The sequence below is a fragment of the Pleurodeles waltl genome, chromosome 6 (assembly GCF_031143425.1).
Source record: "Pleurodeles waltl isolate 20211129_DDA chromosome 6, aPleWal1.hap1.20221129, whole genome shotgun sequence".
NCBI lineage: Eukaryota > Metazoa > Chordata > Amphibia > Caudata > Salamandridae > Pleurodeles > Pleurodeles waltl.
Genome location: NC_090445.1, coordinates 1,381,494,370 through 1,381,521,673, shown reverse-complemented (window position 1 = coordinate 1,381,521,673; position 27,304 = coordinate 1,381,494,370). Strand labels below are relative to the sequence as shown.

At 40.8% G+C, this 27,304-nt stretch overlaps 1 protein-coding gene across 2 annotated transcripts in view; it reads right to left on the bottom strand.

The window, feature by feature from the left end:
* The window catches only part of LOC138300866 (elastase-1-like), a 215,454-nt gene extending 189,941 nt beyond the window's left edge, over window positions 1–25,513 (bottom strand). For both annotated transcript variants that reach the window (XM_069240705.1, XM_069240704.1), the window contains exon 1: window positions 25,345–25,513. In XM_069240705.1, the coding sequence (XP_069096806.1) occupies window positions 25,345–25,441 (97 nt within the window). In that variant the 5' untranslated portion in view covers window positions 25,442–25,513. The remainder of the gene's footprint in view (window positions 1–25,344) is intronic.
* Between the last annotated feature and the right edge of the window lie 1,791 nt (window positions 25,514–27,304).

Below are 27,304 nucleotides of genomic sequence, written 5' to 3'. Positions count from 1 at the left end.
ATTGTAATCGAAGAAAAGGGTGCTGCGCCATGTCTTTGGCTGAAACAGTGGTGCAAAGTGACAGAGAAAGATGGGAGTTTAGCGTTTCCTGCACATGGAACATTTTATTTGAGGAGCTTAGAGAATCTGACAAGGGTGCTGTATGACTTGAAACCTCCTCCGAGACCAGCACACTTCAAGGCATTAGCGATCTGGGAATTAGTAGCCAGAGAGCAACAGCAGCAGAAGTTTGAGAGGAAGATGAGAAAGGCAAAAAAGACACTAGTGGAGGCTAGATCGGACAGTGATCAGAATTTTTGGAGAACTGAGACTTTACAGGGGATTAAATTGTTTCCTGCAATTACACAGCACAGCGAGAGAGAAGGAAGGAAAGCCACTAGAAAGACAAACAGAAGCCCGTCCGATAGTAGGAAGCGTAGATCAAAGTAGTCTAGGAGATCTTTTACACTTGAGTCAGATGATAATGAGTTTATTTTAGTTACTGAAAAAGCGTCCCCCACCATAGGCAGCACAAGAGAGTGGTCCGAACACCAGTGTAAACCCTTCAGCACCGTCACCGGTTAGAGTGACGATGAGTCCAGTACAGATTAATCCTAGCATGACACAGAGCCAAATGCAGAGCAGTCTTAATCTGCCTACTACATCAGTAGACAAAACCAGATGCCACAGCCGAATGTAGGGGGAATTCACCCCGATGTACCTATTGTGGAAACTGCCACAAACCTAATAGTGCCAACAGGACATGCTTTCCTGAAACCAACATTGGTTCAGACAGAACCAACTCCACGCTTTATGCCTCAAGTGCAGCCACAAGCAATGCCAAAATACACTCCTGTAACAGGGACACAGGCAGATATGTTTGTACTAATGAGCCAGGATACAGGAATTTTGCACCCACAAAACCTGGATGTTAGACCAAGCCCAGATGCTGTATCTGTACATGTCACCACTGGCCCAATTGTACCCATGTTTGCACAGGGGAATAACAATAGAATTGGACAGGGAGTCCTGAGTCAGAATTCAATGAGGGGAGGACTCAGTGAGAATACTCAAACTTTCTCTCCTGTGGGACAGACCTTTGATGGAACAAGATCATTGCTACACCGTAGTCCATTTAGAGTTCCTCTGGACTCTGTAACAGGGTTGAACATTAGTCACAGACTGACACTGAAATCTCCAAATGTAGCTGTAAAGCGGTTGCTTAATACTCAGCCCAACAAAATTTTGTTGAAAAGTTTGGCTGCCCAACAATTGACTGAATGGTTAGACAAGATGAATACTCCACAAAGTGCTCTAGGGGAGAGAAGTACTTGAACTACACAAGACTAGGGATGGAAGTGGGTGAGCTCATTGAAGGAACTATGGGCATGAACAGACTTGAATCTTACACCGAAGCAGAATTGAGATACCTGTGCCCGAATATTACCAAAGAGGCAAGCGAGGTCCATCAGAAACTAGCAGCTTTGGCAGAGAAGTACGGCATAGAAATAGAGAAGACAAAACATTTGAAGAGGAGTTGCAGGTTAGATTTTGACACCAAAGATTTTGAACACGTGAGATCTGCAGAAATGAAAGCACACCTTAGGGAGTTACTCCAAAGTGTTCAGACATGGGGAGTATTAGACAAGTGGGAAGGCATAGGAGTAAAGAAGAGAGATAAAAGGAAAAGGGATTCCGCAAATCTTACTGCAAATGTGCAGCAGGGTGTGGATTTGGTGAAAATTTAACCTATGAGAGATTCCAGGAGGGAATTTTGTTCATGTCCCTTGGAGCAGAAGTGACATTCTATCCTTTACAATTGACTATCCCAGGTTAAGAGAGAACCCAGTAGAATGGTACCAGCAGACCAACAGGTTCGTGAAACTTGCAAAATGCCTGTGGGAAGACTTGAACACTCTATTAGAGATAGTTGTTCCAGCTGATTTATTGATGAAGTGCAAGAGGAGTATAGATTGGCCGACAAAAGAACCAGAGACAGATTTGATTACAGGTGCACCATCTCCTGAGGTAATGAAATACTACTACCAATTGATTGCATTTTTGAAAACGAGAATTTTGCCCAAAAACATTGACTGGCAGAGAATAGACAGGACAGCTCAGGAAGCGAAAGAGTCAATACATAAGTATTATTAGAGATTCTTGCAGGCATTTAAGCATTACAGTGGTACCGAAACAGTTGAGCCGAAAGACAGGATTCATTTTATGTTCAGATTTGTGGAAGGATTGAGACCTGAAATTAGCCAGATAATTAAGAGTCATTTGAATTGCTGGCAAGCAAAGCCGATTGATGAGGTATTGCAGTATGCAAAGTACTGTAGTGATGAGATTGAGTTGAAGCAGAGGAAACTGAAAGAAAAGGCCAAGGTGATGCAGATTAGAGCCGCAGAAACAGGGATGCAGGGAGATTTTCCACTACAGCAGCAGCAACAGGGAAATGTGGTATTTCAAAATCAGTCGAGAGGTAGAGGTTGTGGAGGAAATGGAAATGGAAACCGTAGTCCTGATTTGGGTACTGTAGTGGTTCAGAATGATGTGCAAGGAATGAAGAGATTGTTGCCTTGTCACGCTTGTGGAGCGGTCGGACATTGGAAGCGTGAGTGTCCGATGATGGTGCGGGAAGGTGTTGTCTAGTAAACAAGTGACATCAATTTGTTCTAAAATATGAAAGGAACCAGAACGAGAGGTCATAATCCAAATTTCCAGAACAATGTGAGTCAGATGCAAAATTTTCAACCCATGCTGCAGGTGCAAATTCCAGATATGCAGATGGCACAATCACAGCCAATGCAGGTTCAAATGGTACCTAGACAACAAATCCAAATACCGCAAGCCCCAATGGAACAGCAGCAGGTGATGCTTCCTCAACAGGTCACAGATCAAAGGTTTAACCAGAGTACACCAATTTCCGTTACACAGTGAGAATGGAATAAACAACGATTGGGTGAGCGAGAGTTCGGATAAGGAGGAATGTGTGCTTGCAGCTTCCTTTGAAGTAGATCAGTAAGGTCCACATGTGAAGGGAAAGGTAATGGGTCACAAAGTTTCATTCTTGGTTGACACAGGAGCTACACACTCTACAGTGAGAACTGCAGAATTTCCAAACCTGCCCCTTTCAGGAAAGACAGCCCAGATTGTAGGAGTAGCGAATCAGTATTTGACCAATCCAATAGCAGAACCAATCAAATAACAGGTTAAAATTGGCTACTTGAAGGGATTACACAAATTCGTAGTTAGTGACTCAAGTCCAGTATCCCTACTGGGAAGAGACTTGCTGTGCTTGATTACTTGCTCAGATGATGGAATTGAGATACAGACGAACAGTGATGATGAAAATGACCCAGAGGCAGAGTGTGAAATAATAAATGAGGAATACCCCCTGATTGGTTTCTTTCCAGTGTTCACAGTAAAAGATTGTCCTCCTGACTTACAAGGAACAGTTAAAGAGAGAGTGTGGGATTTGACAGGGAAATACATTGGCCTGATAAAGGGAGTTGAGCCAGTTAATGTTCCTGTAAAGCCAAACGCAAGTTTTCCCCAGATTCCCCAGTATCATATGCCGCAGAACATCATTGAGAAGGTTGCTCCCATAATTGCAGGATTCGTAAACCAAGGGGTCTTGAAAGAAGTGTTGGGCAGTCCCTGTAATTCACCAATAATGGGATTGCAAAATGCACTGTGAGAAAGTTCGGATTGTTCAGGATCTGAGAAAAATAAATGACATTGTGATCAAGTGTTGACCTGTAGTGCCAAATCCAGCCGTGATTTAGTTTCAGATTCTATGTGATGCTGAATGGTTCACCGTCATAGACTTGTCACAAGCCTTCTTTTGTGTGCCTCTTCACGAGGATAGTCAATTTCTCTTTTGTTTAGAATTCTTAGATTGAGTTTACTGTTGGTGTAGAATTCCTCAAGGATTTTCAGAGTCACCTTCCATATTTAAGCAGATTTTGAAAAAGAACCTGGAGTCCTTGGAAATGCCTTTCCAATCGACATTGGTGTAGTACATTAATGATTTGTTGATTGCATCCAAAACAAAGGAAGAGTGCAAGTATGACACACTTGCCTTACTGAGCCATTTGGGAAAGAATGGTCAAAAAGTGTCTCCACTTAAATTGCAAAACTGTCAGAAAGAAGTGAAATACTTGGGTCACCAGATTGAGAAGGGAATAAGGAAAATATCAAGAGAAAGGGTCACAGCCATATTGCGGATGAGTCCCCCGGCCACACAGAGAGATGTCAGGATGTTTTTAAGGATGGTAGGCTACTGTCGCCAATGGATTCCCAACTTTTCAGTCATTTCAAAGCCATTGTAGAAGCTAACTCGCAAAGAGGTCACTGATCTACTAGTGTTAGATCAGGCCAGTATGAAAGCATTTTCTGAATTGAGAGAGAGTTTGTGCAAAGCTCCGGCTTTGGGAATGCCTGGCTACACTAAGCCCTTCATGTTGTTTTGTCATGAGCGTGATGCATGTTCTTTGTCTGTCTTGACTCAAGTCCATCAAAGTGTAAACCGCCCAATAGCATATTTTGCAGCTACTTTGGACCAGCAGTTGGTCAGAGCCTTGCACAGTGTGAAGGCAATGTGATGGGACAGCCCCTGACTATTATGGTCCCTCATTCCATTGAAGTTTTACTTACAAGGACCAAACACAATACCTGACAGGTGCCAGATTGACTCGCTATGGGATGAGCATCTTAGGATCACCTAATGTGTAATTGAAAAGATGTACAGGTGTTTAACCCGGCAACCTTACTTCCAAATGAAAATGTTGAATTTGAAAAATTGGAAGACATTGAGCATGATTGTCTTGAAGCAACTGATCTGTGCACAAAACCAAGGCCTGATATCAGAGATACCCGATTAGGAGAAAATGACCAATTTGTCTTTGTTGATGGTTCCTGTCTAAGGGACAATACGTGAATACTGAGAGCAGGATGTGCTGTGTGCACAGTTTCTGGTATACTTGAAGCGTCCTGGCTTCGAGGAGTATTCTCTGCACAGGTTGCAGAACAGGCCACGTTTCTGCTCAGCTTAAAGTTACCATCTATATTGATAGTATGGATTTGGGATAGTGCACAACTTTGGCCAGTTGTGGTCACAGAGAGGTTTCCTGACCTCTTCTGGTTCACCAGTAAGAAATGGTGAGAGAATTCAAGAGTTGTTGCAAGATATCCAGATGCCTGAAAAGATGGCCATGGTGAAATGCAGTGGACATCTGAAATCACAAGATTTTGTGTGAATGGGAAATGGATATGTGGATCAGGTTGCAAGATTTTGCGCATTGAACTGTATATCGTTCAAGGATAAGTGGGAATTGTTACCTGAAGAAGATGAGACATGTCCAATCTATGCATAACTTGTTATAGATACATTGGAAAAGCTGAGAACATTGCAAAATAATGTTGACAAGGAGGAAAAACAGGAATGGGGTAAAATGAAATGTGTACAGCGACAAGATGAACTATGCGTTTCAGAAGAGGGTCAGTTGTTTTTTCCGAACAGTTTGTTGACTCAAATATCTACATATTATCATGGTCAAGCGCATGTTGGGAGGGATGCAATGATTCGACTGTTCAAACAAAATTGATTCAATCCGCAAGTTAGACAAGTTGCTGAAGCAGTTTGCCATTGTTGCATCATTTATCAACAAAGGAACGCAGGAAAAGGTACAGTGGTCAATTTGAGCCACATTGGAAGAGCAGGAGGTCCATTCAGCAGAATGCAAATGGATTTTATTGAGATGTGTTATAATGAAGGGAGATCAAGGGTTCTTTAGAATCACGCTTTATTCTCATCTCCACTTCTCCTCATCAGCTCTTCACATCTCCTCTTCTCTCAGCTCTCTCTTCCAACATTCTATTGTGAACTCCTCTACCAAACAGTCAGAACATTCCATTCTAAAGGGAAGGTGAGGGGGGAACGTACTACTTGTATTTAATTATGTCATAACCTCTAATCTAACAAAATCTGCCTATATGTAATTACATGTTGCTACCTTAAAATATTACAACTAAATTACAATACATCTTCCCTTCCACACACAATATACACAAAGTGATCAAAAATATATACATTCATTAATAATTTGACATACACTACATTGATGTCTTAAATATATACATTCAATAGATAATTTAACATACACTACATCGATGTTTTAAAAGAAGTTCTATTGGTACTCTCTGTACCGACGTCACGTCTCTGCTGAATCTCCTCACTCTTGCCATTCTCCATGGAATTTTCTTCACTCCTCACGAGGGCTGATGGCTGTTGGACAATCCTGTCCATACTCCAACACTGACCATTTGTTAATGTAACCACATTGTTTTTCACTTTGGCAATATCAAAAGGACTGGAAACTTTAGTGCCTCGCATATTCGGACAAAAACCCCTTACAGGATTTTTAACATAAACCTTATCCCCCACTTTCCACTGTTGTTGTTTAGTACCATGTTTAGTATCGTATCTTTTTTTGTAATTGTTTTGATGAATTTCTATTCTAAGTCTGAATTGTGGAGTTATGGCATCACTTTTTCCTCCTCCACCTAACCATGAAGGGAAGAATTTGGTACTTGGTTTTCTGCCCTTTAGAGCAGAAAAAGGAGAAAGTTTTGTAACTGAATTTGGCGTAGAATGGTACGCTCATAACATGTCTCGAATAGCATTTCATTTTCAATGATTATTTGGTTTACACTAGCTAACTGGATGCACTCTTTAATCATGCGGTTGGTCCTTTCGACTAAACCATTTGCCCTGGGACAATATAGAGCTGTAGTGAGGTGGTGTATGTTTAAAGAGTTGAGAAAATCTTTCATTTTGGATGAAGTTAATTGAACTCCATTGTCAGTGATCAAGGTGGTGGGTATTCCTTCCATAGCAAAAGCATCTTTAAGGAAATTTATAACTGATTCAGTGGTGATTTGGCTTACCATTTTTACATTAATCCAATGCGAGTAATAATCAATCAGTACTAAAGCAAAACGTTTGACAACACCTTTCATGTTGATAGGCCCTATGATGTCTAATGCCAATTTTGTGCAAGGCTTGTCTGGTACAGCCACAGGGTATATAGGAGTTTTACGATTAATTTTAGTTTTGTCACTGCAAGCACATTTAATGCAGTTTTTGACTTCATTTTCTATCATAGAGTCCATATTAGGAAACCAATATCTTTTTCTGACACAAGCTTTTGTGAGGCTCCTGCCTAAATGGCCTTCATGAGCCAGATTGATAATTTTGTATATCAAACCTGCTGGTGGTATTATCTTATCATTTCTTAAAACAAAATTTCAGTTTTCATTTATTTCATGTCTAACCTCCCAATAGTTTTTTAGTGTTTCGTCCAGATCCCTCCTAAATTCCGGCCATCCCTCCTTAGCTAATGTTCTCAATAAGGATAGGGATTCATCCTTATGATCAGCCAACTTCCATTCTTCTTCACTGATAGCCAGAGTAGAAACAACCATCACTGGGTATTCTGGGGTCTCATACTCTTCATTTATAGTCAACGGTACTCCAGATAGAAAATCCGCAGCACAATTATTATTACCCGGTAGGTGCTCAATCTTAAAACAAAAGCTCTCCAGGCCTAAAACCCACCTAGCAATTCTAGGTGTACAGTTGTAGAAACTTTTTGTAGAGAAAACATAAACTAGTGGTTTGTGGTCTGTACGTAAAGTAAATTGTGTACCCCAAAGGAAGAATTTAAAATGTCTTATAGCCCAGAAACAAGCCAGAGCTTCTCTTTCAATTACTGAGTAATTGGATTCTGCCTTATTTAAAGCCCTAGAAGCAAATGCTACAATTCTCTCCTTACCATCAACCACTTGGGATAAAGTAGCTCCCAAACCTTTTTTGCTCGCGTCAGTAGTAAGAATAGTCTTCCTTTCATGATTGAAAGTACCCAGGAATGGTGCTGTTACAATGGCTTGTTTAATCCTTTGGAATGCAGATTCATGACATTCTATCCATTTGTAAGGTGTGTGGTTTTTTAGCAACTCTCTTACGTCATATGATATCTCTGAGAATCCCTTGACGTATTTTGTCATATACTCAGCAAGGCCTAGAAAAGATTTTAATTCTTCCTCGTTTTTTGGTGCCTCTGCCTTCTTAACAGCTTCCACTAGTGAAGTTTTAGGTTTGAACCCATCTTTAGATATAGTGTGCCCTAAATAATCAACTGAATCTACTCTAAGTTGACACTTTTGTTTTCTCAATGTCAAACCCGCCATTTTTAGTTTACTAAGTACCTTTTTCAAGTTTGTATCAGGTTCCTCTACATTTGCTCCATATATTAAAATGTCATCCTGAAAATATAGAGTCCTAGGGGGATCTTCCAAAACACGTTGCATGATTTTTTTAAATACGACTGCAGCTGATGCAAGCCCGAATGGCATTCTATTGAACATATACGATCCTAGGGGTGTAGTGAAAGCTGTGAGCCATTTAGAATCTGGGTGAAGTTCAACCTGGTGGTATGCGCTGGAGAGATCCAGCACGGAAAAACATGCTGCCTCCCCCATAGTGCTTAATACTTCATGAATAACAGGAAGTGGATGTCTTTCCACCCAAATGTTTCTGTTCAAATCTCTTAAATCAATGCACACCCTAATGTCGTCGCAATTATGTTTTTTGGCGATTACAATGGGAGATAACCATTCTGAACTCTCAATTGGTTGAATAATTCCTAGAGATTCTAGTCTCTTAAGTTCCTTTTTAAGAGGGTCTCTAAGTAAGTGAGGAATCCGTCTAGTTTTATGTACTATCGGTTTAGCCTTAGGTTTTAATTTAATTTTATGTTGGAAGCCTGCCAGTAGACCTAACTTTTCAGTAAAAATCTCAGGAAATTCCTGGAAAATCAACTCATTAGAGTTATTTTTGTCCATGAGCAGCACTTGCCCTGGATTGTTAGGGTCCAGTTTGATTCCCAACTCCTTCTGATGCTGCCAACCCAGTAAACTGGATCCTTCTTCAACTACATAAACTTTCCCTACAATGGTACGACCCTTAAATGATATTAAAGCCTTGAACATCCCTTTAAGAGGGATGGGGTCTTTGTTATAACCCTTGGGATTAATGTCTGGTTTTGACAATCTGGCGGACATTTCTTTACCAATACCTTTAAAATCCAGTTAATTTATGACTGTAAAGGGTGAGCAAGAGTCAGCGAAAACTGTTACTGGACTGCCATCAAGGGAAATATTACACTGAGGATATTGAAAAGAATTTTCCTGTTCCTTTTTAACCTGCAGTATGATCTTTTTAACTTCTTGAGAATCATCTACCATTTTATACTCATATTGTTTATCGAATTTAATCACCTCCCTACACACTCTGGCAAAATGGCCTTTTTTATTATATTTTCTACATATGGCTGTCCTGGCTTGACAAAAGGTAGAGTTTGCCAAATGATTGCTGCTCCCACAACGGTAACATTTTAATCCTGTAGTAGGATTAGTGGTTTTTATAGACTGTTTACCTCCAGTTTTAATTTTCATAACTTTTTCTTCTTCTGCATTCACCTTAATCTCTGCAACTTGATCAGAAGAAGTAGAAGGAGATCTGATCTCTTGTAAACATAGCTGTGTGTGCTCAATGGATTTTGCTATTTCCACTGCTTCCTGCAGATCAGGTTGTTTTTGTAGTAATTTTTCCTGAATTTTTACATTACTAGTACAACGGACTATTTGGTCTCGAATCAGTGAGTCATTAAGATTCCCGAAGTTACATAATGTACTCAATCCCCTTAGAGCATCAACGTAATTAGTCACACTCTCTTGTTTGACTTGGGAACAACAGAAAAATGTATGACGCTCTAAGACCACATTTACTCTGTCTCCAAACAGTTTTTCCAATTTTCGTATATGTGGTGACATAATCATCCTGTACTTGTCCATCTGGAAAATCAGGTTCAGGTAACGTATCATAAATGTTTCTGCCATGCGTCCCTAAATTGTGTAATAATATGTGTTGTTTCCTGAGTGGGTTAAATGTATCTCCACCAATGGCAATTGAATATGATTCAAAAATTTTGAACCATTCCTTCCATGGGATGTTAGGTTCTCCACTTTCATTTAAAAATGGAATTGTCTGGGACATGCCTGCCGCAGCCATTTCTAAAGGATAGTGTAATTTAAATAGTTATGTATGTATAAAATATAGCAATTACTATGTACTATCAAGTGTATTCTCAAAGTGCAACTATAAACAATAAAGAGTTAGAAAATAAATACAGCAATAATCATGTTATTAAATCTAAATAATAACAGTTGCATGCCTATTTATGAAGACATTAAAGAAAATGCACAGTCTAGTGTTGCAGCCGATTTAGAGGAAAAGCCCTGAGAACAGTACATTTCCCACAATGCCACAAGCAGGAAAGAGCTGTGCCTGTCAGCGTTACCACCAACAGGCTAATATCATTACCAATGCTTCTTAAACATTCATGCCGTGCCTGTCAGCCTCACAACAATATGCAGGTCCAATTGCAGAAGGAAGACAATTCAGTGAAACTGTGTTTGAAACCGAAGTACAGATGATCCTCAACCGTTTCAAAAACTCCACTAAAGCTAAGGTAATTATCAAAGTAAAACCTCTTGTGGATTATAAGTTATTGCGATATGCTCCTCATGTAATTGTGCGTGCTTCCACACAGTTAAATATAATACGAACGTTCCGTTTCAGCGCTGCCTTTCATAAAATGTCATCAGAAAAAGACGCGTTTATTTTCATGTGGATTCAGCACCTATTAATTTTGCAGTATTGTCAGTATAGACGATTAACTTGTGTTATTTAAAGATACGATCCTCATAGATGAAATACTTGTGTGTGATAGATTGATTTTCTTGACCTTCCCTCTCAGAAAAGGTCGCTGTTCATAACGTGTGCTTGCCTCTCATGAAATAATGCTGGCAAAAGACACGTTTATTTTCCTTTCCTTCCAGGAATATCTGTCATGTGATTGATTGTGTCTTCTTGACCTTTCCTCTCAGAAAAGGTCGCTTTTCATAACGTGTGCCTTATTTTATTTTCCTTGTAAAATTTTTGTTGAATTGAAAGGCTGACCTTATGAACTCTTCTTGCCGGTTCCATGTCACTTCTTCCTGAATAAGTATGATAATTCTACATAGGTTTACGCGCTTCTTTCTAAATTAACTTTGCCAATAATAGGTTTCGGTTTGGTTTTGTCAACACTATGCTTAATATTTTAAGACTTGAAAAATCAGTAGTAGTGCTAAATGCATAGTTGCATTTTGTAGTAAAGTACTTCCTGAATAAACGGGACGATCCTTATGACGATCCTAGATTATCTAGTTGTTTAATTAAGAATAACAGTACCTTAAGTAAATGGTGGTCACTTTGATGAGGATGCAGCACAAGGGGTAGAGATGAAAGTGCCCCCTTCCGCACCCCAATCGTCGCCAGTGTTATAATGAAGAGACATCAATGGTTCTTTAGAATCACGCTTTATTCTCATCTCCACTTCTCCTCATCAGCTCTTCACATCTCCTCTTCTCTCAGCTCTCTCTCCCAACATTCTATTGTGAACTCCTCTACCTAACAGTCAGAACATTCCATTCTAAAGGGAAGGTGAAGGGGGAACGTACTACTTATATTTAATTATGTCATAACCTCTAATCTAACAAAATCTGCCTATATGTAATTACATGTTGCTACCTTAAAATATTACAACTAAATTACAACAAGATGCCTGTGTGGAGGACTGAGATATGTGTTGGTGATTGTCTGCATCTTTAGCCACTGGATCGAAGCTTATCCTACACGAAGAAATGACAGCCTCACAGTAGTGAAACTACTACCTGGGGAACTGATACCACATTTTGGGTTTCCGATCTCTTTAGAATCAGATAGAGGAAGTCACTTCAACAATGAAGTAATATTAAATTACTATGTGCAGCCTTAAACATTGCGCAGACGTTGCATTGTAGTTACCGCCCTGATGCATCAGGACTTGTGGAACAGATGAATGGTACCTTGAAATCAAGAATGGCGAAAATGTGTGCGTGCACAAATCAGAAATGGCCAGACGCATAGGGTTAGTTCTGATAACATTGAGAAACACACCCGACAGAAAGACAGGATTGTCACTGCATGAGATCCTCATGGGCAAAGCAATGAGGTTGCCAGCGGTTCCTGCAAATGCTGTTGTGAACATAACATGATATGGTGTTGGACTACTTCAAAGGTCTGGGTGATGTGGTTTGCTCTTTCTCTCATCAGGTGGAAGCTACCACACTGCAACCTTCTCAAGATCAAGAACACAACCTGAGAGCTGGTGACTGGGTTGTGATCCAAAAATACACGCGGAAGACGTGTTTGGAGCCTCGGTGGAAGGCCCTTTCCAGGTAGTTCTGATCACTACCACAGCTGTGAAGTGCGCTGGAGTTCCAAACTGGATCCACGCAAGCCATACGGAAAAAGTGGCATGTCTACTGGACAATGAAGAGGAGTTGTTGAGAGTACCAACAATGACCGGACCAACATCAGAGCCAGAAAGAGAAGAAAGAGGAACTGAGACCAGATCTGAGCACATTGAGAACGGTTCAGTCACTCCTGTGAGAGACAAAAGAAAGGACCTACAGGAGAGTGACAGTGAGCCAATATCAATTGAGGCACCAGGAGAGTCTAGTCAGAGGAGGGCTCACCCAGAACGAGACGATTTTGAGAGACAAGCAGAGCAAACGCCAGACCCGAGGGGGAAGGAGTTGAGGAGGATCAAAGCCAATGTTGTCTGACTCCTCCTGAACCAGTTGCAGGTTCATCAAGAGAAAATCCTGCAGAGCAAGAAGAAGGTTCAAGTTCAACACTGAAAAGACATTAACCAAGGGTCCACTGAAAGGAGATAAGTGGCCGCAACCACAAGCAAAGAGAAAGGAAGCAGTTGCAGTGACAGCAATTGAGGAGGAAGTAGCTACAACAAGAAAAGAAGACCAGAGTGATGGAGAATTGAATGGAGATCAAAAGTCGGAAAGAAAGATAATAGCAAGTCTAAGGTACGCTGGTCCTGAATGGGCGTATGTAACAACAAGTAAATGGCAAAGAGAATTTTTGTCTTTTTGTTTTGATCGAGACATTCCAGGTCAATATTTTGGCACTTGAAGGAAATCAATGAACTGAGCTAAGAAAAGTTCAAAGAAGAAAAAGAGACTGTTGAAAGTAACCTGAAAAGACTTTTGAAAACCTGATTTGACAAGAAAACCTGATTTGACAAGCTGCTATACTGATTTTTGACAACCTTTCCGATTTTGACAAAGGGTCCTGGAAGTGAGACTGAAAGCTGTAAATAACTGCTGAAAAAGGATTGAAGATGTTGTTTTTTTATTTTGATGCATAGTTACTATTTTTCTCTTCTACTTTCTGATTCTTTACAGATCATGACTAACATTAGCCAGCAGGGTAGGAAGAATAGGTGCTGTAAATACATGAGTATTAGTTTGGCAATTTTGTGTTTGATTGTGGGAATGTCTGTTCTTAACAAGAGTAAAGCCAACGATACTTCAGCTTTAGAGACAAGTACTTCACTTACAGAAATAGAGAAGTTCAGGTTGGATGAGAAGTATATGCATGTAGACAATGCACAAGTAGAATTTTCTTCCAATGTTTTCAATCGCTTATTGAGTGAGTATGTTGAGACGATGGATGCAAGAGATTATTACGTATGCACGCAGATTCCTTCAGCAGTCGAAGAAGGAGTTACCTATCATAGTTTGCCCTTCGGTTATGGGACTGTTACTAACAAGATTCTATAACTAGGAGTACATCCAGTATTTCTATTTCAATCTTGATGTTGTGTTTTTGTTTGTCCCCATAATTAAGTAGCTGAGTAAAGTAGCTAAGCAGAACACTCTAAATTTAATGAGAGGATTCTTCGAAACTACATGAACTTTTGGCACAGCATATGCTCATAAGAGTAACTTGACATGCTTGCTTACACCACTAGAAAAGGGCTTCTTAGATCAGACAGACGACAGGAGAAAGGCATTAAAGGAGAAGTTAGAAAAGAGTGTTTTTTTTTCAGAGTAAATGGACATTTATGTTGAATGGACAGGATCCAGCGATTCCTGGTATATATTACATATGTGGACCAAATGCTTATTACCGTCTTCCAAGAGGATGATATAGCACATGTTACTTGGGGATAGTTTTCCCAAAGATATTCCAACTTGAGGACTTGAAAAGATTACTGAAAAAGACTGAGTTACATCACACTAAACAAAAGAGAGAGTCGCCTTCTGGTATGGTGGGAGATATATTTGGAGCAATGATTCCTTCAGTAGTTGTTCTGAATTCTATAAAGATTCAAAAGTTGTCTACTATTGTGAATAACATGTTGACAAATTTTTCAGGAGCCATGATCCTAATGGATACAGAAATGGCTGTGGTAAGATCTATGACTCTTCAGAACCACCTTGCATTAGACATTCTTTTAGCAAAGGATGGCGGAGTTTGCAAAATGCTTAATTCGAAGCATTGCTGCTCATATATTCCTAATAATAGCAAATAAATTAGAAGCTTACTTACCAGGTGTTTGGGAGAAAGTTAGCAAAGGTTTTGCTTCAGTGGGAAATCGTCTCAGCAACATTGGGAAAGGGATAATATTGAAAATAATACAAGGAATATTGATTATCGTGATTTGCATAATTGGAGCATGGGGAATATATAAATTGTGTTGCATGATTACATTAAAGAAAATGAATAATGATCAGAGGAGGGAAGAAAAGAAGAGAGAACCTTTGTTTAGGGAATTTTCAAGCAAGGAACGAAGGTTAAAAGGGATAGAGATGACAAATTTTAGCTGAAGCAGAACATTTGTGTGGGAAGATGTGGATGTGATGACATATTTAGTCATCAGAGGAGGGATTGTTAATGCTGAATTTTACTAATGAATATTCATGTATTCTGAGTGTTGAATTTGTATAGAAAGTTAGTTAACGTAGGGAAATAATGCATGCATTTGAAATCGCGCCTACTTGAGTGGCCATCAATATTCACGAAGTGTACTTATTAACATCTTATTAATGTAAAATGTTGAGCTCATGTTTGGATTATTGTAGTAGCATGTCATAATAATAATGGTCATGTATTATGTATATGCTTTATTAATCGTAGGCCTTACTTTAGTGAGGTCTTGGGCCTAGTTGCACAGCCTAATGTCAAGCTGCATTTCTTAAGCGAATTATAAAATGGCTGCTTAATAGAATTAAATTGTGATTTTTCCACTGCGTTGACCAAATGCTTGTAGCTGAAATCCTTTCCCATGAGAATTGCTTGTTAGAATATGCTGTACTAGTTACTGATACATTGTAGAACTTAGTGTGGGTAAAGGTGACTTTCCCAGGAGCAGACAATAGATGCACTGACTGGAGTATAAGCTGACAAGCCCAACCACAGGAATGGGAGTTGAGGAGCCAATCATCGACATGTGAACAGTGGACTATTTTCATTGGACTAAATGTAAACGTACAATTCTTTGACCAATAGCAATGTGGGAAGTAGTTTTAGGAAATCTAACTTAGCCAGACTGCACTGAGAGGAGAGAGGCCATTCCGCTTTATTCTTCTTAACCGTCCTGAGCGTTTAGCTATTATTCTTTCTGGACTGCATGAAGAGACTTTGCTTTCCTGAACTTTAATGCTGAATTCTGATGTCTTGCTGACCGAACTGATGTCCAATTGACGAAGACTGTCACACTTGCTGAACCGTACTGAGGCAAAGTATAAGACAATGTCACTGATTGTTATGTCTATTTGCTTTGCTTTTGTCCCTAGGCACCAACTGCTAATTTTGATAAAGCAATAGTTAGTTCTTTTTCCAATTTTGTGTTGACTAAATTGCTTTACATGAAGCCCAAACATGCTATTCTAATCTGAATGTTAGTTAGGGTACACACTGATTATGCTTATGACCCTTAATAACAGTTGATGTCTTTTCTTTGCTAAATCTAAATGTATACCATTTATTATGCGCAGTTATTCTTGCTATTGATTTGTACTGCAACCTTAGAATGTGTAGTGGTCCAAGCTTTCTTTAAATTGAAATTCTTCAGGAGATTTGGGCAGCCAATATTGTTTCTGTATGCTTAACATTTGATTTTGAGACTAACTTACGTGATATTAACATTGTTATAATAGGGAAATAAACATTCTAACCTTTACATAAAGGTGTGTTTATTCATGGCCGAGAGGTCATGGAATGTGGAAATTACTGACTGTTATGATTGTCGATGCTATTGATTGTTATTGCTATTGATTTGTATTGGTATAGGGTCTCATGGTGGGAACTACTCTAAATGCAATCAAAAGGTTCATCGACCAACAGACGTGTCCCTTATAAATTAATGTCAATTAACCAAATAAGGTTTGACGTGCTAACAGTAGATGCACTAAAAAAAAATCTAACTCAAGCTTCTTTTAAAAGAAAAGAGTTGCAATGACTAATCATTCCCAGTTTCCTTCAAAATGTTCCAGTTTTTGGTAACTATCTTCCTGACTGTGTTCAATATTGGAGTGAATGTTGTGACACATGTCAGTCTTTCACTGTGTTCTTTTGGGTGGGTCTATATGAGTGCTTGTCTATTGTTACTTTGTCTGTTTTTTTTGCACGTCTAACAAACCAAGTGGGATATTTGTGCGCTGTAAGTTTGTCTTGAAGTCTGTCGGCTTGCTCTTTAAACTTGTTTATGTTAAAACAGTTGCACCTAATGCGTATAAACTGGCCAAATGGTAAGTTATCGCTCAATGATCTTGGATGGTGGCTGTGAAATCGTAGTAAACTACTTTTACATGGACCATCATGACAAACTTGTTATCAATGATCTGGATATTGAGGTTTAATAAAGTAATGGTGTCCCTGTTTTTGGTGTGTGCCAACCTCAAAAAGGGATCTATAGTGTTTACTCACGTGGAGAAGTATTACGTCGATGTAGTGGTGCAACATGACAATATTAGTTGTGTGTGGGTTGTCATTATTATAAGTGTTATTGCACTTAAACTGATGGATGTTGAGGCATGCCAAGCAGGGGGAGAAAGTACTGCCCATCGAATTGCCCTGGATTTGATTACACAGGATATTATTGCTCTCAGTGAGAGCCAGTCTAGCACAGTCAAGTGCAAATTGAATAAGGGTAAGAGTACCTACCCCATAGTCCTTGAGTACTGTTATAATTATTGACTCGGAATAGAAATTAAGGTCCTTCAAGAGGCAATGAATGTAATTTGTGTCTTTGAGAAATGATGGCCTCCTCCTAAGTAATGGTCTAAGAAACCAATCACAAAATGGTGATAATGGCTCAATGATGTCAGAGACAACAGGTCTACCAGGTTGAGGGAGTTTATTTTTGTGAATCTTGGGTAAGATATAGAACTGTGCAATTCTTTGAAATCTAGACCTCCAGAGAAATAACTGACCCGTGGTAGGAAAATAGTGCTGCCTTCACAACAGTGGAAGTGCAAGTCAGGGTGACAATAGCAGAGGGGAAAATGTAAATACCACTGTCTCTATGTCTCTCTTTAAAGCAGGACAGTGCCAAAATAAAACCAGGGAGCACACAAACCATCAGGGCAAAGGCCTAAAAGTACTGGAGTGGTGTCCCAACCCAAGAGGAATGGTGAACCAAGTTATCCTGAACAGAGCTTCCCCCAGCCCAAAGAAAAAGAATATTCCCCAAGCTGGACAGTTTTATTCCCTGGATGAAGCCATGAATATGAGGTGCAAGAGGCAGCACCAGGCTTGCATGCAAAATATCGAAGGAGGCAGTTCTCTTCACAGATGTGGTGAAGAAAGACTCCACTGACCAGGAACCATCAAGGCACTCCAATAAAGAATAGCCAGCGAACTGGTACTCTTGCTGGCCGAGATGGAGTCACCTTCCCATGGCTGAAACATGACCATTGTGGGTGGCTCAATATGTACCACAGTGTCCCATAGCCAAAGCCAAAAGACGGCCCCTCCTGGGGTATGTACCTACAGTTGCGCAAGAGTGCCTGCATTGGTGCTAGGTTGCCAACACGGCACCAGCTCGGTTGGAAAGGAAAGTAATGCATTGTATACCACAGATACAGTGCTTTCCTGCCCTTTCTCTTTGATGCAGGGCAGTGCAGCAAGGTGACTTATGGGCCTAAGCTTCTGAGGTGCTAATAACAGCCAGCAGAACTGGTCGGTTTGCTAATTGTCCATGATTTGAACTGCAATGTTTACATTACAGTACACTGTTTCCTAGAAACAAATGTTTTACATACATCTAGTACTTTTTAAGTAGTGATTCATTACATCATTTTGCTGTTTCTAATCATCAATAGAAATACTAACTCTTTTGCCCATTTTAATAATACTCAATTGAAGGATTAAGAATGATAAATTGGCCAAGCCTGGATTTGATAATGTGACCTGCAAATCGCAGCAAATGTAAGCAGCAAGCAGCTGCCTCGCTGAGATGTCCATATTATGGGCTAATTTAGATCAGAGTGGTAAATATGGGTGCAAAAACACCTCATTAAATAAACAGATGTTTTGCTGTGAAAACAGCTTTTTCTGGACTTTAATGGTGGCCCTTATGGCATTGACCTACAGACATACAAATCAGTTCTGAGTTATGGCTTCAGAAAGCTACATCACCCATTGGTGCCACAGGCAGGTGCTTACACTGTGGGGTGCACAGGGCAGAGGTGGGGCTATGGATAGCGACAGCCCACTCTCACAGACTGAGCCATATTGAGCCACTGTAGTTCTGTGCTCAACCAATGTCACTTTTGGATGGACTGTGGCATTTCATTGTGCTGTTTTGGGTGTGATGGCAGAGGGCTGACATCAGTGAAAAATATATTTCTGGGCCAGGAGTTATGAGGCCTCATTAAGGCAGGAGCCTAATTCACCGTACGGTCCACATAACCCAAATGATGCCCCTGAGCATACGGACAGGGAAGGGGGTCTAGGGTTTCATTCATGATGAACAGTCACAGACTTCCAGTACCTGCAGACGAGGATCTATCTACCTGGGGGTGTGGGGGAGAATATCTGTTGGGCCTCCGGCACCCCATGCTGATGAGTAACCCACAAATTGGCCCTGGAATAAGGCATTTGCCAGGTCCAATATGCACTATTAAGTAAATTACATTCAAGCATGTGTACATCAAGATAATAACTAAATAACAAGGCATTTTCTACGATGATACACATTTCCTAAATATCAGACATGTCCCTTTGTTTGAGTGTGACTTAAGTATCAGTTAAACACTGTCCTGGATCATAGACTGGAAGTTGAAGCACCTCTTCCTGCCTCGTTTCACAGCACTAACTGAGCCACTGGATGCATGGAGGCCCCACAGAAATTAGTCATCAAGAAATGAACACGTATGTACAGTGAAACAAAGACTGTTTCATTCAAGCCACCACGTGATAGGAGACTCCAAAATGACTTAATTTATCTTTTTACTATTTAGATTGTCTTCCTCTTCAGTGCAAGTTAGTGGAACATTTAAAGTCCTGCACTTTATCTCCCACTTATCTGTTCCCAAACATCTGCTGACATGTTGAATGTCCATCTGTCACTGGGTTGTGAGCTTAGGTGTGTCAGTGAAGCCAACCACCTAGACCTTTCCTACAGACAGAGAAGATTTTAAAAAGTGGGAAGCATCTCTACCATAGGGAGGAAGCCAGGTGTAGAACTCATTCCTGCTTGGACATCATCTGCACAAGTTATGTTATGTCATGTCATGTTAAGTTATGTTATGTTATGTAGCAGATCTAATGTGGAGGGGTAGTTGATTCCAGACTTTGGCAGTGCTGATTAAAAAGAAAAGCTTCTTCTGCCCCATTTTGCCCTCTTGAATCTGGGTACAACCAAAGTCTTCGCACCTGCAGAGCAAAAATTTCTGTTGTGCTTGTACTAGTCAAAATTGTGCGTCAAATAGCGGGGCCCTTGGTCACGTAAAGCTTTGTAGGTGGTACAGAGCACTTTAAACTTAATGCACTACCTGACAGGAAGCCAGTGTAGCTTCTGAGTTGCAGTGGTTCCCGAGCTTAATTTTGGGGATCAGGTTAATAATCTTGCCTCAGCATTTTGTAGCATTTGTAATTTATTCAGGTGATTCTGCTGCATATTGAGATACAACCCATTGTAGTAGTCAGGTTTTGGAAGCATCATAGAGGTCTCAAATGTTTTTTGTAAGTCAGGCGGGATATATTTGATGATTTTTTATTATTCTCAATGTAACGAAGGTAGCTGAAGTAACTGTGTCCACTTGGTCACCAAAAGTAAGCTTTTTGTCCATTTGAACACCTAACTTCCTGATCTTTCACACTGGTGTTGGGAGGGTGCCTAAATCTTCTGGCCAGCATAAAGGTGACCAGAAGGAAGTCTGATTTCCAAACAGGATGACTTCTGTCTTGTCTGAATTGTTTTAAACAATTTTTTTCCATCCAGTTACTGATGGCCATTATGCACTTGTGAAATCTCGATGCTGTATTTTCATCATGATTGGATAGTGATACAACAATTTGCGTATCATCTGCATAGGAAGTGAGTGAAAAGCTGAAAGTTCTTATCAATGGAGCAAGTGAAGATACATAAACATTAAACAATGTGGGGCTAAGATAAGACCCTTGTGGGCCTCGCATGGCAAGGAGAAGGGTTCAGACACAAAGAATCAAGTAACACTGATTGAGTGCACTCTGAGAGGAAGGAACGGAGCAGAGTTAATGCTGTCCCATTCTCTCCAATCCTAACCAGACGGTCAATCAAAATTCTATGACTGACCGTGTCAAAAGTTGCTGATGGGACCAGCAGCACCAAGGCATCTTTTCCTTCAGTATCAAAGACTGCTCTGATGCTTTAATCAGTGCCGTTTCAGTGCTATGACCACTTCTGAATCCTTGCTGAGTGGGATCAAGAAGCTGATTATCCTGAATAAAGTTGTATAGCTGAGAACTCATTACTTTTCTATCAGTTTGGCTGGTAGTGGAAGACGTGAGATAGGATGAAAGTTGTTAGGGTCGTTTGAATAATATGCAGTTTTTATCAAAGGAAGAATGGTTGCTACTATCATGCTCTGGGAAAGTAGCCTGATTTAAATATAGTGGTTAGGTTTATTGCCAGGATTACAGGAGCAAGTGGGGAGCATAGATTCCATGGGGACTCAGACTTGGCCACTTGGATTTGACCAGGACTTGTTCAACTGTAAAAGGACTGAATTCCGATAGGGAGTAAGTTTAATATTTGGCACCTCGTGCCCAGATTCCTCTCCCCTTTTATCCTTGGATATTACAAACTTGTATAGCTGTTCCACTTAATTTAGGAAAAAGCTTGCAGTGGAATTGCAAAGTGTTTGACTGCCAATGACTTGTCCCTTACAAGCAATAGCAGTAAGTTTTGACAATGCTTGAAACAATTCCTTCGTGGAGTTTTTTGCTTATTCAATCTCCTTTGTAAAATAGGCCATTTTTTCCTCAATAAGTAAGGCTTTGTAATTTAGCAGGGATTTACCTGTAATTTACCAAGTCTTTTATTGGCTAGATTGCTGCTAATCACCTGCACGATAAAGGACAAAGGTTCTTTAAGGAGAATCTTGGGTTCTTTTACCAGTCATTAAGAGAGGAAGACATGATACCTGCTGCTGCATCAGAGTAGTTAGGTCTAGGAGGGCTCTATCACTTCCACCAGCTCTCATACATCGGAGCTGTGTTTCCAAGGGTGAACCCTGAAAGGAGATGCCTCTCGGGTTGACACAGGTCTACATGTCTATGACGATGAAACTCAAGTTATGCCTGATTTTCCTGACTGCTGGTGTACACGTATACACTGTCACCCCTGCAGCTTCTTTGGGGACCTTCTACAGAGAGAATTTGGAGATGGCCACCTACCTAACACCAGACCCATGTCACGGGGTCATTGTGCCACATCATCCGCAAGGCTGACCCATACAATCCTAGTGCAAAAGTGTGGACAGAGGCTCTTCTTTACAAACTGCTTAGACACCTCCTACTTCCTACCTGCTTCACAAAGTTGATAAATTAAGGGGCATATTTATACTCAGTTTGCGCCGGATTTGCATCATTTTTTTATGCAAATCCAGCACAAACTTAACTCCATATTTATACTTTGGCGCTAGACCCGTCTAGCGCCAAATGTATGGAGTTGAGTCTTTTTTTACCGTGGAAACCTACCTTGCGTTAATGGGATGCAAGGTAGGCGTTCCAGGGCACAAAATGACTCTAAGGCCTTTGCGCCTTATTTATAATCCCATGTAAAAATGACGCACAGGAGGGGGAGGGCCTTAAAAAATGACTCTAAACCAGTTTAGAGTCATTTTTTAACGCCTGGGTCAGGGCAGGAGTTAAGGGATCTATGGGCTCGTTTCTATGGTCTCCGACCATGGAAGCAGTCCACAGGTGCCCTTCCCTGCCCCCAGGGACACCTCTTGCCACCCTCGCCTACCACTGGAGGACACCCATGGATGGAGGGACCCATCTATGGTAGGTAGAGGTAAGTGTTTTTTTTTATTTTTTAAAATGGCATGGGGGCCTAACTTGGGCCCCCCTTCATGCCATTGTGCAGGGGGGGCATGACTCCTGTCTTTGCCGAGACAAGAGTCATTACCATGAGGGTGGTGCATCAAAAAATGACGCTAGTCAGGTTTGAGTCAATATTTTTTACTCTAACCTGACTTGCACCATTCTTTGATGTACAACCCCCATTCTTCCCTACGCCTCCACTGCCCGGCTAGAATCATTGATTTTGACGTTAACCAGGTCGCAGCACCAGCTAACGTCATTCCATAAATAAGGCACCCGGCTGGTGTGTTGGAATGGGGTTAGCCGCGGTAAACTTTTTTGACGCAAGTCTGCGCTAGGGCTGATTTGCGTCAAAAAGTATAAATATGGGCCTTAGTGCTAACAATATACATATTAGTAACAACTGTTGCTTATATGTTGCAGAACTGAGGTAAATGAACTATTCTTATGATAATGTGACATAATACCATCACAAGTGGGCCATACAACCACAAAGATTAGGATATTTAATGGCCAGGTTGCAAGTTGGGTGATACGAGGACGAACACAAGGTCTAGAATTACAATTTCAGGAAAGTACTCCTTTACCAGTACCATGCAGTTATGAGTTTTTGTGTGAGCGATGGTAAATAACATGCAATTCCTGAAATCCATATCCATTTCTACACACAAATTCCTCCTCCATTTAGCAAGTGAAATTACCTACAATAAGTCTGATCCGGATCAACTTAAAATCATGTAGGATGGTATACTGCTGGTGAGGTACCACTCCACAAACCTCATAATTGGCATCTATATGAAATATACTTTCTGGGTACAAAGATGCACTGACTTAAACTTCATGATTAATTAAATGACTCTAAGTCCCTCATTACGAGGGGCCATTTAATTGTGATGTGTGTGGTAAGTGCTGTTACTGCACATATAGCAATTCTGTGGTTTGTCATAAATATCAGCATGTCAAATCTGCAATATTTTCCCGGAGACAAAAGTCATGTATTTATCTGAACATGTGGATTATGGTGCACTTAGCACCAAAATCCCCATTCCTCAAAAAATCATAATTGGGTGATATTTATTGTACCTGATAAATTCTGACTCATTGGAGTTGGGAGTTTTCAGGTGACATAAATATTATACTAGTTATTGGTTCAATCATAATGAGGGCCTAAGTAGTTTCCTTAAGATTGCATATGAGTATCATCATCTAGTTAATGGTTGGGCCATAACCGTAAGTGAAAAGAGTGTGTCATGGGCCCTAGTGCAAGGGCCCCCTAGCTGTTGTTTGTACTGTAAAATACAGCAATATTGAAGGTTGAATGGGCCCCTCAGGCCTCCAAGCCCCACTGCACCTGCTGCACCAATGGAAGCTGCGCTCCTGGATAACACTAGCTTTATGAAAAAAAATCTAAATGGTAAATCATAGGGTCAGAAACAAATGCCTAATCCATTCAATGAAACAGTAGATGAAGAACACATTTGCAACCAGTGCAAGAAATTGGGGGAATCCCACAGGATCCTGGTTCTGGTAGCTATTTCCTACCTGGATCTGAGATCTGGCTGAACTAGAGAAATATATAGAATTTGTCCTGGTGTAATTTTCCAACTCAGGGACACAATTCAGCAGCGCCCACTTGATGTCTACTTTCTGTTCGGAGTAGCAAGCATGCACCCTTGCAGGTGGTGAGGGGGCTTTCATATTTCCACTTCCATCTGTGCCCAAAAAACAAAAGACTTTTTAAAGAATGATCAGCCCTTCTGACTGGGAGCAATCTGGATCCTAACAACTAGATGCCAGTACAATGGAAGGAAGCAAAAGCAAACCACTAATCATTTCACAGGTACTTTAGAGAAACTTTGATTTGGAGGCAGGTTTTTGATGTGCTTTCACTGTAATATTGCCATATGTAGCCCTATGCAAGAGAAATTACATCAATAATAACTTAAATGCCATTTACTAATTTATTTTTTATTTAATGATTATATAGTGCTACTCATCTCAGAGTGTCAGAGCACTTTGCATCAAAAACAAAGAGATAAGTGTGCAAGTCAAGATAAGGCAATGAAGAGTGTGAGTTGCATGAGTCACACATCATCCATACTGGTAGACATTCTTTGTTAAGAGTGTATGGTTGAGAGACACACAAAGTCAGGATTTAAAACACAGTGATTTAGGTTGGCTTTACTGACAAGATTGTATTACTCCCCAAAATGAACCCTTCTTTGCAAACTTAGAATGATAATGGATTAAGAAAAATAGTATTTAACCCTATGGCTTGCAGTTTGTATGCAGCCCCTTGACGTCAGTACATTGCTCACTGTGCTATATTAGAATTGCAACTTAAGAAATTGAAGTAACAAAAGGCACATCTGTCCCAAAAATAGAAATCTCACTTATCCACATAAAATGAAAAAAACAGTGATCTGTGCTCTGCAGCAGCCACATTAAACCTCTTTGATCTTGTATATGTTAAAACTGTGACTAGACAATACACAAATCTCTCCAGCAGGTGCAATAACTAAAACAGTTATCTTGCCATTATTATCATCTTTGCTGGGTACGCATAGTTCTCCGCAGCATATGCCATGTATTTTAAAATGCAGCCTTCTATTGACGAAGTAATTAAGCAGAACAGATTTACGGTGACAGTTGTCTTTGCTGCCAATATCTTTGAGGCAACTTAAAAAAAAATGTTCAAGTTGACTATCCGACTAAGCTTTTCGTGACTCCAGCCCTGATTTCTGCCACACCTTGACCTCCAGTGTATGGGTTACCAAAGTGACGTTATTTCAATTCCAGCACTGTTTGCAACTTACCGAGATGTAGAAATTTCGGGTGAATCTTGTGCTGGAGTTGGTATGTTCGTGCAAAAGCGAGCACGAACGGGAGAGCGAGGAGCCCTTTTACATACATCGCACACAGCCGGCTGATCAAACGGGACCATGCGGGGGCCAATATTTATACAGAAGCGAAGGCAAGGTTTTTTGACATCACGCGAGGCAGAGACATAACGCAACCACCAGCTATTTATTGTTGTTGTCGCCCAGAACAACAATGCTATTGGTCACAGCGCCCGGGGTCTGGATGCTTCTGTATTACTAAGCGGGCGTGTTATGCGTCGACAGTTTCATCAGCAGTTTTTATTCTGAGAGCACCAACAGCGATTTTCCACCTGTCCTTTTAATGGATTTCAGGAGTTCAAACTTCCAGCCTCCCGAACTCCTCTTTCCTATATTTTGGTTTGCACTTCAGTGGTACCATTGCAATATTTCTATGAATAGCTCGTAATCATAGTGATGTGACGCTAGGTGGCGGTGTAACCCTTTACATGCCAGAAATATTTATGCTTTCGTATTAATAAAGAAATCATGGGGAGAGCCGAGCCTCGGGGGTCCCTGGATTTCTAGCTTGTCCCTTGTGTACCCCGGCATTGGCTTTGCGACCCCTGGCCTCAGAGGTGACAAGAACAAAGGAGTAGTTCTGCCATCCCTATGTTTTTTGTCAGTTTTTCATCATACTAATGATAAACAATATTGTATTACTCATTAGTCGTGCAATAAACAAATGGAGAAGACTTAACTGGAACAGGACCTTTGGCAGCAGCTGTGGTAAGTGAACATAGATTTAAATATGTTTATGTAAAAGATAGCATGTGTATCTGCGAGCATGTGTCTGTATGTTTAAGCAGTGCGACATTGGCCTAGAGGCAATCTGTCAGTGCCTGACTGGATGGTCTGTCAGATCAGTGTTGGGCCAGTATTTTAGCTGTTGTGGGCTGGTTTCATTGCCAGGTGGGCCGGTTTTGCTTCTGAGTTTCCTAATAGTACCACTTTTTTAGCTTTCTGCTTAGTTAACACATGCAGCCGTGGCTCGTCCTTTGGGGCTGAGGGCCCTCGCATTTTGCCCCTCAGGAAGATTGTCTGTCAGGCTGATCAAAGGTCAGCCTGACACTCCTTATTTTCAGGTCTGACAGCCAGGAACTAGACATGGGCTATTTGCTCAGGCTCCTGGCTGCCTGAGCTGAACTTTGCTGGGCTGAGGAGGTCATAATCCCTGTGGACGAAGGATAGTGTCACTCATTGACTCTGACTTGGGTGCTTCAGTTTTAAGCGCTGAAGCGACCAGGGCTGAGTGTCAATCAGTGACACATTGTCACATTGTTGGGTGGGGTTAGCAGTCTCACTGACCCTATCCCACTCTGTGATGTGGTTGAGGCTGCTGTCTTCCCTCATTGGCTGACCGATGCTCTGGACTGCTGTCTTCCCTCATTGGCTGACCTAAAGTCAACCAGTGAGGGAAGGCAGCAGTCCCAACCCTCCTGGGACCTCCAAGGCTGAGCTGCAGGTAGGTGTTTGTTTTTTTAAGTAATGTTTGGTGTGTATGTGCGTGTGTATTTGAATATTTGGTAATGAGTGTTATGAATGGATGTGTGTGTGCACATGTGTGTGTGAGTGAATGAATGTAAGTGAGTGTGTATGTGTGCGTGTGTGCCCCATCCACACCCCTCACTCTTAAAATTACAGGCCGCCACTGAATACAGGCCACTTTTATTTTCGAGCCTGGCCTTTTTTTGCCCCAGTCCAACACTGTGTGTAAGTATGATTGTGTGAATGAAAGTGAGTGAGAGTCAATGCAGATAGTGAGTGAGATTTTGTGAGATTGAGGCCCAGATTTAGTATTCTTTGACACAAGGCAACGCTGCACCAAAGTGGCTGTGCTCCCTTGAGTCAAAGGGAGTCAGAAAAAATGCACCTTCATTAGTATGATATGGTGTAT